General features: G+C 36.7%; 2 protein-coding genes across 2 annotated transcripts; one reads left to right on the plus strand and one right to left on the minus strand.

Moving 5' to 3' along the window:
* Positions 1 to 575: 575 nt before the first annotated feature.
* Positions 576 to 10,962, plus strand: PCOAH_00047390 (Uncharacterized protein; the record flags this gene model as incomplete). Its single annotated transcript, XM_020061522.1, has 16 exons — positions 576 to 804; positions 934 to 1,340; positions 1,433 to 1,485; positions 1,758 to 1,854; positions 2,003 to 2,206; positions 2,314 to 2,400; positions 2,537 to 2,625; positions 2,783 to 3,157; positions 3,348 to 3,774; positions 3,906 to 6,263; positions 6,442 to 8,436; positions 8,496 to 9,214; positions 9,460 to 9,748; positions 9,944 to 10,441; positions 10,566 to 10,732; positions 10,839 to 10,962. 10 exons carry the CDS (start codon positions 2,555 to 2,557, stop codon positions 10,960 to 10,962), a joined length of 7,023 nt encoding a protein of 2,340 aa, XP_019916675.1.
* Positions 10,963 to 11,380: 418 nt separating this feature from the next.
* Positions 11,381 to 13,258, minus strand: PCOAH_00047400 (RNA-binding protein; the record flags this gene model as incomplete). Its single annotated transcript, XM_020061523.1, has 1 exon — positions 11,381 to 13,258. The coding sequence occupies one exon, from the start codon at positions 13,256 to 13,258 to the stop codon at positions 11,381 to 11,383; it is 1,878 nt and encodes a 625-aa protein (XP_019916125.1).
* Between the last annotated feature and the right edge of the window lie 688 nt (positions 13,259 to 13,946).

Consider the following 13,946-nt stretch of genomic DNA (forward strand, 5'->3'; position numbering starts at 1 on the left):
TACTCCCCTTTTGTACACTTTCCGTAGTAACAATTTGTCGACTTTTTTTTGTATCAACCATTTTAGTTATGCTCATGTAGACATTTTGCAATAGTGGCTGGGCACTAATATGCCTTTAAAATTGTGCGTCCATGTAGGTCAAACACACGTATGGCACAACAGCACGTACGATTTTAACGCGATTTTCTTATGCCTCTCTTTAATTACTCCTCTTCTTTTTTTGTTCGTTTGATTGGCAATTTATTACGCTTCTGTATGTCGCATCACTTTTTTATTCGCCTTTTATTGCTATTTTTTTTTTTTTTTTTTTGTGCAATTATTCGCCCATCTTATATGCGCATTTTTCAAAAAAACGCACAAACACATTTGATGGATAAAAAAAAAAAAATTTACATACCATAAAATTAGCTGAAAAAGGGAAATGTACCCATCACCGCATTTGAATAGGAACAGAAATGTCACTGTGTAGTTATTAATATAGGTGTCTATGCATGAGTAATCTTCTTGCCCACTTTGGAGAGAGAGTTTTCATGTTGCCCCCGTCGATGCGGTTAAAAGACATGGAAATATAAAACATGGAAAAAAAAAAGAAGGGAAAAAAGGATAAAGCTTCTAAGAAGGGTTTGAAAAAGGAAAAGAAAGAAGACGAAACGGCGGGTGCGAAATTGATAGAGACATCCGAAAGGGATGTGAATGAAGAAACTAGATATATTGAAAAGGACCAAAATGATGACGCGCCTGCTAACGAAATGTCCTTCACTGAGAAGGAGGTCGATAAGCTCCCTCATAATGGGAACAGAACAAGTAATACAAATAGTTTGACAGTTTTGTGAAGGTCATAATACACATACATATGCACATTCACACGAACTCGCATGACTGTATATAGGTGAGTTCATGAATACGCCTTCGTCCGAATGTTACACATTGCAGAGAAGGGAAGAAGCGAAATGGAGCGACGAGACACAGAGGATTGCAGAACTAACAACAGAGAGGATAAAGATAGCATGTTCCCCCCTTCAAATGAATTCAAGTTAACTAACCTGAAAAATGATGAAATTTTCGAAAGCAATCTTCCAAAGAGTACAGGCGAAATATCTCCCCTTGAAAAAACAGAATTTTTTTCAACGGAAAAGGGGAATGGTTGCCATATGAAGGGGCTCAAAAAAAGTGTCCAATTTTTAGAAGATATGAAAGGATTTATAATGAAGAAGCAGAGAATGGACGACCTTGTTATGAATATAGGAAATAAAAAGGAAGATAATAACGTAACCCCAGATGGGCGCGACAGTTTAAAGGCTGGAACTAAGGGTGAAGTGACCTCCCCTCTCAATATAGAAGTAATAAGAAAATACCTTACACCCACAAACTTAACATTGTTAGTGTTCAAAATGATGGTATGTTTTCCTTTTTTTTTCCCTTTTCATCGCAGGAAAAGGAAACCCTGTCCTACAAGCTGAAGAAGCAGAAAAAAATTGAAAAATAGTAAACATTGTTTAGAAAAAAATTAAGCATCGTCAAATGACTGTGTAAATATCTGTTGAGGCAAATTTTACATACATTTTTTTTTTTTTTTTTTTTATTGTCCTTCTTGCATAATTACGAACGGAAAAACAGCAAGCTGAGCGGCGAAGAAAAAGATAAGTACATGAAAAAGTATATGCTCAAATTGGAAAAGCAGTACAAAAAAAAAAAGACGAAGATTTAAAAAAGGAAGTCGAAGAACAGAAGGAGGAAATAAAAAAATATCAAGAAAGGGAAAACACGTTCCTTAATTATTTAAAGAACCCCAGATTGAATTTGTCCAAAGGGGAGGACTTGAATGACTACTTGTGTATTAGTCCCACTACAGTAGTAAGTTGGCGTTCGCTGCGTATGTGCGGAGCTGGTTTTATTCAGAAGGGGAAATAATAAGGGAAAAATGTGTTAGGCAAGTAGGGCAATACCTTTAGAAGAACACCTCTCTGAACACACACGCACACGCTGCTACCCCTCTACGAAGTACTTTACAGACGTAACGAAAGATGAAACGCCGACGAGGGACCTACTAATCACGAATAAAGGCAGTACGCTGCTGCACGTAATAATAGTGCCACCATCCACAAGCCACTTTTACATAAAAGACATAATTAATGTGTACAACAAAAATGAGGAGAATTCCAAGAACAATTTGAACAATCAAATAGCCCCTGGACATTCCTTGAAGGTAAGGAGGAAGCAATCAATATGATCTGCATAAAATGTGATAATTAACCTGTGTAAGGGCATATACACGACATTTTTTACCCCTTTTTTTTCCCCCCCATTGGGAAGATCAAATTAGGTTACAACGTTTTCACCCTGAAGCATCAAAGGGACCAAATAAAAATCCTGTCGGAAGCCGGGAACAAGACGATAGACGTATATATAATTAGAAAAAAAACAAAAAGAGGGGGAACTAGAACAAGCGAATGTACACTAAATGTGCATATATATATGTGCCACTTTTCGCAAGCATCCCACAAAAAGGGCATATCGCGATGTTACCCCTTTGCAGATAAAAGCGTTTCGCTCAATGCCAAAAATGAAGTTCCATAAAATTTTAAATTTTGGGCCCATTCGGTCTCACGAGAAGAAAAAAAAATCGTAATCAATTTGGGAAAAAAAAATTGGAATGAATGAAAGAACGTGTTGTGGGGTCCCCAAGACAGTTCTCCACCACCTCCATAGACCTCTAACCATTTTTTATGTCTACCCAATTAACTGTTTTTCTTCGCATTTTATACCCTCCCCAATGGAACAGATTTTATATCAAGAACGAAGGACAAGAAACCAACGTGCTGATATTACCGAGGAAGCTATTTACCTTTTACGAGAAAAAGGAGAAAATTGAAAGGGAGGAAAACATATTAAATTTGCTCATAAAAAAGAAGGAAGATTCAAGGGAAGTTCCCCAAATGGGGGCAAATAACGGAGCTGGAAAAATTATTCAGGTGAAGGAAAAGGAAGACACGTATTACACATTTAATAATGTAAAAAGTTATTCTCAGAATTTTCTCTACTTATACCAATATTTGGCCCATAATTTTGAGAAACTATATTTTGAAAATATTTTGCAAGATTGTTATTATTTGAATTTGAAAAGGGCAGAGGAGAAGGTCGTTACCTTTGCGTTTAGGTATGAGTGGAGAATAGGCATTTTGCATTTTTCCGTTGTTCGTTTTGTCTTTAAGAAGGGTGTTCAGTCTGTGTGAGAGGGGAGTCATAGTTTTAAAAGATTTATCGGAAGGTGAATTCGCGTACGTTGGGTCTATACATATATTTTTACTCCTGTTTACAAATGCTTTCTTATGTATGCACTCCTGCAGAAGCGGCAAAATAGGACCTTACGAGAAGGATTACCTGATCGTAACGGACATCGAGTGCAACTTTGGCGAACTGCAGGACAAAAGAAAATGTGACTTTTTGAACTGGAACCAAATGAACGTTTTTCCGTTTTGCGTTAAAGCCTTGGTGGAGCCGCTGCTCTTAAATTTGGTACATATAAATGGGAATGTGCCAGGTGGGTTCTCCTTTTCCTTTGTTCCTTTTTTTTATGCTATGATTTTCTCAAAATATGGATCAAGCTATGGGCGCAGTAGCAGAAGAACACATTTTCTTTTTTTTGTCGTATTTTACACAGGGGAGTGTTATGAACGGAAGGTAGCAGAATACCTGCAAGGGGGAAAAAGAGACAACTTGAGTTACTTTTTCTACAGCAGTTCTTTGCACTCGATTAGGTTTCCGGACATCCAGGTAGTCATGCACAGTTCAGCAAATGTTGTGCTACACATGTGTGCTTAGCTTCGTGCTGCTATAACCCAAGGGGGGTTTCCTCCCTACGAACTGGTTATTCACGCGAAGGGTACTTTCCCCACTGATTTAAGGTTAACAGCGGGTACAACGTTGCCGAAGTGGAGGTCCTAAACAACGGGCTGATTGACCTAAAAGTGACATGTAACATATACGTAAAGGCAAATTCCAAAATGGAGGAGAAGCAAACCATTTTGGATAAGGAAGACAAAGGGGTGTACTACTACGACGAGGCGTTCGATGTTACGTGTCCACATTTATTATACGATGAAGTAGCAGAGGGGAAATCCTCACCGAAGGAGGAAGAGAGGAAGAAAGGAAAAAGGGGAAAAAAAAATAATAAAATGTGCCCTGTGTATATATACCCAAGAAAATTCACCCTGTCGTATAAAAAGAGGCAAAAGATATATATCATTTTCAAGCCTCAAGAGAAACACGAAAATTACAAAAATTATTGCTTCCTTTTGATGGTAAAAAATTTGAGCAAGGGATCGGATTTAACCATTGGTGATTTGTTAGAAATACAAAAAAATGGGGGCGAGGAAAATAGCGGATTCCCTCTAGTGTGCGTTAGGGAGAATAAAATAATTAAAAATAAAAAATGGAACCAACGATTCGAAAATGACATTTCAAAGTATGAAGACTCGTCTTCCCCAGAGGGTGACACATGTTCGAGCTACTCCGAGATAAGTCAAGATGAAAGTTTAAAAAAAAAACAAAATAAGAAGAAGAGCTACTTTGGGAAGAAAAACAAGAAAAAAAAATTTATCGCCTTTTGTATGAATGTCTATGCTAATATAATTAAGCCCAATGTACATGTAAAGACGAAAAAATTGACCAACTGCCTTTTGCTAAATCCGCTGCATTTATATAAGACCAGTTTTACTATAAAAAATGGAAGCGATTTTTATGTTAATTATTGCTTTGAAAATTTAAGTCATTTGGATGGTTTGTCTAAAGGGGAAAACACTAACGCGTTGGAAGGAGAAGAAAAAGAAACGCCTACCGGAGGGGGAATTCTCGACGATGTAGCAGTGAATAGACGGAAAGGGGACTACCCTTTTGCCGACAAGGAAGCGTATCAGATATGTTATTACAACTACGCAGATGTGCTGCGTGACATAGGATCAGCTAAAAAGGGGGGCGAAGAGAGCATCACGCAGAGTAGACGCAGCACTGATCGGGGAAAAACAAAAATAAGCGAAGGGGCAGAAAATAGCCCGGATGACAAAAATGGAAACACTGATAAAGGAACAGATCAAATGTTAAGTAAGAAAAGTATGAAAGGGGGCCAAACTGGCGAGGAAGCGAGTATCCCCCCAGACAGAGAACACATTTTCAATTTGAATAAAAAGTTGGTAAAATATTTTTACGAAAGGGGAAACAGTGATGCGGTTAGCGTGTACGTGTTGGTTAAAAATACGGCAAATGAAATGATTAGGAGGGAAAAAGAGGAAAATGGGGCAATTTTGCAAAGGCAGGAAAAAGAACAACCCGATGGGGGTAAGGAGTGGACAAAAAAGGTAAAGAATAAAAGTGTAAACATTCTCAAAGTTGAAGAAGGGGAATACTGCCTAAAACCACATGAGAAAAAAAAAATCATTTTATATTTTCTAGTGAATCATTACGGATACCACGAAATGAACATGAAAATAATTTTTTACATGGGTAAATATATGCTAGAAAAGAAAGTTAAGGGGAGAATATTGACCAAGTGCAAAGGGATCCAAATAAGTAGAGACTCTTTCGTCTTCCGCAATAGTTACTCCCATTACTGTTTTTGCAATATGGTGAAAATTGAAAATTTAGATAAAGACTTAAAATTGATAAAGTTGGGCCAGACGTTTGGGAAGAAGTGCGGGTTCGTCACATTGTATATGCTTTATTTGTCTGCCTTTAAAAATAAGGGCAAAAAAAAGAGCATAATGAAACGCGATGACCTGCTTAACAATTTTAGGAGAAACTTTCTTCTCTTTTTAGAAGAAGAAATAGACAAGAGTTGTGTTAAGCAGGAGGGTGACGGGTACCAATGCAACTTGTGCAGGTGTTCCTTTAAATACGATTGTTGCATCCACTTTTTTGAGAATAAATTTTTAGCATGTACCGACGGGAATGGCTATTCTTACCAGTTTGGTCAGGAAAAATACATTGTAGAAAATAGAAAAATGGTTAATATGATGGAAGAACCTTTTCGTTGCCAACACTTTAGTGACAACTTGCAAGGAATTTACAAATATCATGCAGATAAAGATTTGTATATACATAACAACAAGCCAGAGTTTGGGGAGCACCTTTTGATGTACCCATCCAATTTGTTATTGCTTCCGTTAAGAGAGACGGTTTTCCTCTTTTTCGTCTTCCTCCCGCATGCGGGAAGTATAAGTCCCCTCCTCAGGGTAATGCAAAGAGGGATATGCGCTGCTGCATGTGCAGTGGGGCATTTTTCTGATCCCCAGCGAGGGGCTAAGAAATGACGCAAAAAAATGACTAAACAGAATATTGCCATCATTTGTAGTAGTGCCTATTGGGGTGTATAGGTGTGGTCCCCCATTTGCCCCTTCTCCTTTGCGCCCCCGGTTAACATCCCACTACTCCTAATTTCCCCTGCAGATAAATTGGAATGCATTTCGAAGAGACATCTTAATTGAGGGAGAGTGCAAAAATGGAAGCGTAAAAATAAAGCATGACAAAAAGTTAGCTAGTACTAGCCCTGCTAAAACGAACAGGGCAAAGAATTACGTAGGAATATGCAGCGACACATTCCACGTGAAGGTAAAAAATTTAAACGAGTTAGACATTTCTTATGAAATGTGCCAAGGGGGCAAAAACGAATTTGAATACAATTATCATAAAAAGGAATATGCGGTGGTTTGGAATTGTACGCCCAAGTTGGATTGCTACTATGAAGACTTCTACACATTTGCGAAGGTTAATAACGTGAAAAGGGAAAAGGACAAGGGTTTTTATTACCAAAATGGGGGAGAATTAAAAGAGGAAAAGCACTGCTGTGCAATGAATAACGGCGTAGAATATATGAAGGGAGAACATTGCATGGAAGAAGGTACCCAAATACACGGCTGTATCATCATGGCGGATTGTCACTCAAACGAAGTAAAAGGAAATCAAAGCAAAACGCACGAATTTAGATTGCTGCTTTTTCACGATGATGGAATAACGAAAGATAACAATTTTGTAAAATTGAAATTTCTCGTAAAATTGAACTATTTTCATTATCGAGAGGTTATAAAAGTGTCTTGTTATTTTGCCATACACACATTTGATTTTGTCCTAATTAGGGAAGAAGACTTATTGCTATCTTTGTTAAGTTATGCCAAAATGGTCGTATGTGAAGGGGGATGGTGCGAAAAGGGGGCCACTACTTGTGTAGGAAATGACACAGAGGGGGAGAAGGAAACGAAGACAAACCCGACAGACTCATTTGTAAACGAACTTATGGAAGAACTGCACTTTATAAAAAGAGAAAAAAAGGATGACCAAATGTGGGAAGAAACAATCAATGAATATTTCAAGCAAATGAAGAAGTTTTTCCCCCCCAATTTTGATGAAAATGTGCTGGTACAGTTTCAAAATTTTGTGCTCCAAATGGAGTCAACATTTGAAGAAGAGGAAATGATATGCGAGGGAGTAAGCACAAGGGAAAAACATACACATGGTGTGGAAGAAAGAGGGGAAGAAGAAAAACCTCCGAATGAAATAATTGACGAGGAAGGTTTAAGTATGGATGGTGGTGATTTACCCCATGATAAGGGTGAACATACAAACATAAGGGCAAATAAGGAGGTGCAGAAACTTGTGTGGGTGCATAAACTTCTACACGGGCTGAACAATAAAGTCGATTACAATTTTATCGATTTTGTAAGGAAAAATAAGCGCGAACTGAACTTTAAGTACGAACGGGGGGAAATCACAGATATGCACGACGTGGAAAAGGATCGAGAAGGGGAAAAATTCAAGGGGGAGCAGCAGAACATTGTAAAACGAGACAAAATAAAACGAGCGAAAATGGACGAGGAGGGGAAATGTCACCCTGTAGATGAAGTTACAAACTTATTCAAAAGCTACTGCTACGAGTTGAATAAAGAAAATGGCACCATATACGTAATAGTAAGTAATAAGAACAAATATGACCTTCGCCTGAAGCTGCGTTCGCCTGCGCACATAAATGACAGCTTAAATGAAGCATTTCACATTTGCATAGATAATTTAATTATGAGGAAGGAGTGGCCAGGAATTTCCCGTTTTGTAAAAGAATACAAATTGGGTAAAGGAGAAAGTGCGAGCAATAAGGCGGTCAATTTAGACAGCGTGGATTTTGGAAAGTGCAGCAAATTAAAACACTTGAGCGCTGCATATATAGGGAAAAATGAAAAAAAGGAAGATCGCTATTATCAGTACTTGAGTAACGTTCTACGCGAAAAGAGGGAATACTGTTTTGGCTTAAGAAGTAACTTCTTTGTGGACTTTTTCCAATTCGAAAATGTATTAAGTTCCATGAAATGTTCCTTTATAAAACTCCACTTGCATGCAGACAATGTCAATTTGTATGAGGATAAAATTACGTTGAATTTAAGCAAAAGCGAAAGAGTCTTCAAAATATTTATTGCCTCCCAAATTAAATCGCTGCACTTGTTGAGCCCACACAGGGAAACGAAAATGGCGATAAATGCATTTTTCTTAATTCTATTTTTATAAATAAGGAAATTTTAAAAAAATTCGAAGAGCTAAACGGAAATAACAGAAACGAAGAAGTAGACAAAATATGCAAGTGTTTTGAAGAAATATTAAAACCGAAGGAAATCGACATATTTAACTCGTCCAATTTGAAGAAAAGGGTCCATTACACTTTCAGTAAATTTTATCACATTAGGAATGAAAGGGCGGGAAAAGGAAAAAATGTTGTAGCAGATGGGGAAGCATCGACACAAAGAGAGTGTAAAAGGGAGAAGATGATTGACGAAGATTCAACTGAAAAATATGAAAACGGATGCGGGGATGGTGACACAACGGAAGATCCGTCCCACTCGTCCGACACCGCAGAGATCGGAGACATGGCAAACATGGAAAACATGACTGATGAAGGGAGCGAAATAAGAATTGAGTGTGCGAACAAGTATATGGAAAAAAACGAGAAAACAAAGGTGAAACTATTTTTGGAAAACGTTTTACATAAGGAAGGGAAGCATTTATACAAAATTGACTGCAATTATAACTATGCCAATTCGGTGAATGCCATCTCTGAAGTTAAAAGTGAAACTGCTTGCGATGCTTTAAATGAAAAATTAAAAAAGTTGCTCTCTCTGCAGTTTTACCTATCGGTTAATGTGGAAAAGCCGAGAATCACGCTACTACATAATAGTAAAATGTAATTAAAAGAGGCAAATTTAGTAGATAAGGGCGCGTATCGAAGGAAGTACGCCAAGGGGAAGGATAAACATACACATGAGCGCGCGCGTAAATACGAATAGACATGTAGACAAACGTAGACCCCATGGCATATCCTACAGTGACAATTTAAGCAATTAAATGGGGACCTATTTAAAACACATAGCACATATGAACAGCGGTGTTTAATTCATCCATTTCGCTTTTTTTCTTATTTTTTGATAGCTCTTACGACAAGAGGGTAAAATTCGATTTGAATTATTTCAACAAAAAGGCGTACAAAAGAATTGATAAAATGTACAAAAGTGGAGTGATTAATGACATATTATATGAAGACGTGAACGAAGTAAATGAATACTTTGATCAGATTTTTTTGAGAAACAAAAATCTCAAGTTGTATTTTTGCAATCAGCAGGACATTCCTTTTTACTCGTACATATACACGAAAAAGTTCCTTCAAATAAAAAATGTCTACATAGATCACGAGGAGTTTGACCATTCCAACACGAAAATTGTAAAAAAAATGCTGCCCATATGAGACATTACTGCTTTGTCAGTTTTGTGTGAACTAAAATTTTTGTTCGTTTGAAAGTTGGGGAGTCCACGAAGGGATTGCCCTCTCGACTATATGGATGTGCATGTGCATATATGTGTTGTATATATATGTGAGTATACATACCCCCCTTGCACGTGTGCGCCCCCTTTTCAGTACCACATTAAGAGCAAAGGTAAGGTCTGCGTAAAGCTAGAAGTAGATGAGCTGAAGCTGAAGAACGAACTAAAAAATGATCGAAACCGTAGTTTGCCCATGAAAAATAAATTAGAGAAAAAGCACATACAAGAGGATTTTTTAACATTCCAATATTTAACAAGTAAAAGGCAACAAAGGTTTTGTGTGGAATGTCATTATAACGTGCCCTTTCTAATCATCAAAGAGAACCAGCACATATTTCGAGAGTTCAACAACTTGAAAAGGAAAAATCAGAAAATTGAAAATTGCAAAGAGCTGAACGAAATTGAGAGTAATCTTTCTGACAAAATAAAGGCGGGAAAAATAATATATAGCGAAATTGAAATGAGGAACAGCGTCTATTTTATTTCCATCAGCTTTAGTGAATTAAAAGTGTACAAACTTTGTCTGTTTTTGTTTAACACGACGAAATTTCCCGCCACGTGGGCCGTGAAGGAGGACGACCAACATAGCGGAGTACTACTTGGAAAAAAGAAGGAAAAAAATACGAAAAAATAATTCGTTTCCTCTTGCAAACATCACGTTGAAACGTTCACACATAGAAATATTATCTTTTTCTTCTTTTCTTATTTTTACGAAGCATAATTCATACTCCTTAAAAGGCGCCGATAACAAAGTATTCCACTTCAGTAAAACGAAAGACATCCTATTTGGAAAGACGTACGACATGCATGATGTGAACCTTGGAAAAGACGAAAATTGGAATAACCCTTTTCTGTTTCCCGATTACATTATAGTAACATTCACGTAAGTCCTTTTTCTTTTTTATCCTTTTAGTACTTATCTTCCCGCATTTTAACTATGCATGTATGTAAATAATGCTGCGTGTACATTTTTCGCCCTATCGACGCAGGCCAACCAGCAAGAGCGACGTAACAAAAAAATACTGCATTGACGTGACTGATGGGGAACGGATAGATTTTTATTTAAAGGGAGTTTATATACCAAAAAATGATGAACAAACGAAAAAGAGTTAAAATTTTGTGAAGGGACAAAAAAAATTACACTAAACTAAATTAAAGAGCAATGGGGGGGGCAAATCATAAGGGGCGAAGTGGTAAGGTGGAGAAAGGCAACGTGGCAAGTGGCCATGTTGCGAAGTAAGCAAAATAACCACCATAGGATAGCTAGCTTTTTTTATTACTCAAAAAAGCTTTGCACACAAATAAAAAAAAAAAAAAAAAAAAAAAAAAAAAAATTAGCTATATAGCTGCGAATGTAGCCATTTTTTTTTTTTTTTTTTTTTGTTGGCATTGTAAAAATAGCCCATTCCTGTTCACAGTTTTATAGACGCGACGAATCTTCATTGGTGACCTCCAACTGGTGTATAAAACAAAACCGTTTTGGGTGACCGATGAAGCAAACTGCTTACAAACGTATTCGCCTACTTAATCCTTAACCTTTTCTTTGTTTTTTACTTTTTTGATCAGCGGAGTCCTTTTTCATACTGTCTGCATTTTGCGGGAAGTGGGCCATTGATGGCCCAGGCAGAATTTTATTGTAAATATTATGAATATAACTGTAGACGTCTTCCTCCTTCTTATTAGTCTTCATATTCTTGGTGTTTTTTTTATTTTCATTTAATGTGTGTTCATTAATTTCTTCGTCAATGGAGCCAAAAAGATCTGGTCTGTTAATGACAAAAAGAGATAAATTTCCTTCAATGTCTTCAAGGGGCGTGAAGGATGCTTCCTTCTTTGCCTTTTCATATAGCTTATCTTTCTGTTCCTTCCACTGCGGGTCCAATAATAGCGTTTTCAAATGTTTCGTCATATCGTTGATGTCAATTGGTTGATTTGTGATTGGGCACAAGTGCACGTTTTGATTGTTTAGGCGATGTTTTTTTGATTTTTCGTAATTCTTTACAACTATGATTCTTTCTTCATTTTCATCATCGTCATCATTATCATCGTCGACCTTCCTCTCTTCAACTTGTTCTTCACCTAATGTGTTATCGCCTTCTTCGCCATTATTTTCTTCGTTCATTTTTCTTCCTTTTGGGACATGTTTAACGTGTTTTTTACCGGCAACGTTTTCCTTCTCTTGGGAGCTATCTAAGGATTCCTCCTCGTATCCATTACTATGTTTACCTCTCATTTTAATTTGTCCCACACCATTTTCGTAATATTCCTCCTCTCCTGTTTGATCGGTATACTGCTTATCCGTATCTGCATCAAATGTTTCATTGTCCATTCGTTCCATCATGTCGTCATCTGCGTAAACAGTTTTGTTTACATTGCTATCATGATAAGAGATGTTTTTAATTTTTTCCAAATTTGTGTACTTTTTATCCGTATCGAATAGCTGACTTAGAACATAATTTTCGACATTGTTAAAGTCAATGGACTGGGGAAGATAATCGTCATTTTCGTCAAAGTTAATTGTTTCTACAACGGAGAAATTTGTCCAATCGTAGAAGGTATCACATTTTGTTTTTTGTTCCATTTTCCTTTCTTCTTCTTCTTTCTTTTTCATATTAAAATTGTAAATACTGTACGAGTAGTTTATAATATCGCTCTTATTCGTGGAATATTTTTTTAATTTGTCCATTATGTCATCATTTGGTAGTAGGCATTTGACATATATATCGATAAGTTTTGAAAAATAATTAAAGTAAAGATTATTTGCTCGCAAAAAATCATACTGATTGTTATTTTTTTCTCTGTCTATGAGTTCATTTAAAAATTGATTTCCATTCCTTGCAACAAATAACGCTGTTGTTTTGATTAAATCGACGTCGACTGAGCTGATAAATGGAGTTGTAACTGTGTATATATCTTCCTTTATTTCAATTTTTTCTTCTTTCTCTTGTGCAATTTCCTGATTCGCCTGATCATTTATGGCATAAATAATTTTATTTTTTTCTTGTTTATTGTCTTCTTTTATAAAATCGCATATTTTTAATATGTGTTCATTATTACTGGCTTTGTTTAGATCTTCTCTTTTTTTTATTTCTAAAATGGCTTTGGGGATTAAAGTTTTTTCCTCTGCCCCTATGTATAGCTCATGTAGCTTGTACTGATAATAGTAAAAGTAGGGGTGCGAGGGATTTATGAAACTGAACTGTTTTTCCTTCTCTTTGTATATTTTTTGCTCGAATATTTTTCCATTTTTTTTAACGAAAGCAGCTGTTTTGTCAATAACACTTTTCATGCTGTTCGGTGGCATGGTCATTTCTCCCTGCAGGAAGTCAAGTCTTCTGCGCATAACATCATAATCGTTGACGTCCACATCGTCATCGAATAAGCTTCCCTTAACTGTGGCCTTCTCCATTTTTCATATATACGTTTGTACTGTGTGCGCGTCGTATTTTTTCACTCTAGATAGTGGATGTTTGTCATTTATGATGTTTCGTTTTTTTGGAAAATTTTATTCTGTTTGTTTGTTTGTCTTTTTATTTTCCCCTCCTAGGGATTAGCGCTATGGTGTGAATATTTTGCAGCGCACACAGATGGGAAGTTTTGTTTTTTTCTTGGTGTACCTTCTACGGTGCAGAATTATTCTTCAGTACGGTTTTTTGATTAGCCTTTTCGTATGGCTGTATATTTATTTCATTTGCGGTTACTCTAAAATGGGGGTTAAACGGGGATGCTTCTCCTACTTTGTAACAACTATGTGCAGCGCGAGCTTTCCCTTGTGGAGTAACCCCTCCCTTGTTCTACAATATATTTTACATTTGGCGTGGTGTATTATAATGCCGTTTTTTCCTTTTAAAATTGCAACTACTTTTTTTTTTTTTTTTTTTTTTCTCCTATGTACACGGAAAGTTCGCCTTGCCGTATGTGGATATTTTTAAAATAGCGTTGTAGGGTTGGCCTTAAAAAAAAGCTATACACATGAAAAGCTAGCACATGCAGATAATGCATACAACGCGTAGAATATTTGTATACATCGCAAATGTATATGCATATGCACACTTTTCAAGTCTTTTTTCGTAATTAAATAAAATTAATTAAATGAA

This window comes from Plasmodium coatneyi, chromosome 12 (assembly GCF_001680005.1).
Source record: "Plasmodium coatneyi strain Hackeri chromosome 12, complete sequence".
Classification (NCBI taxonomy): domain Eukaryota; phylum Apicomplexa; class Aconoidasida; order Haemosporida; family Plasmodiidae; genus Plasmodium; species Plasmodium coatneyi.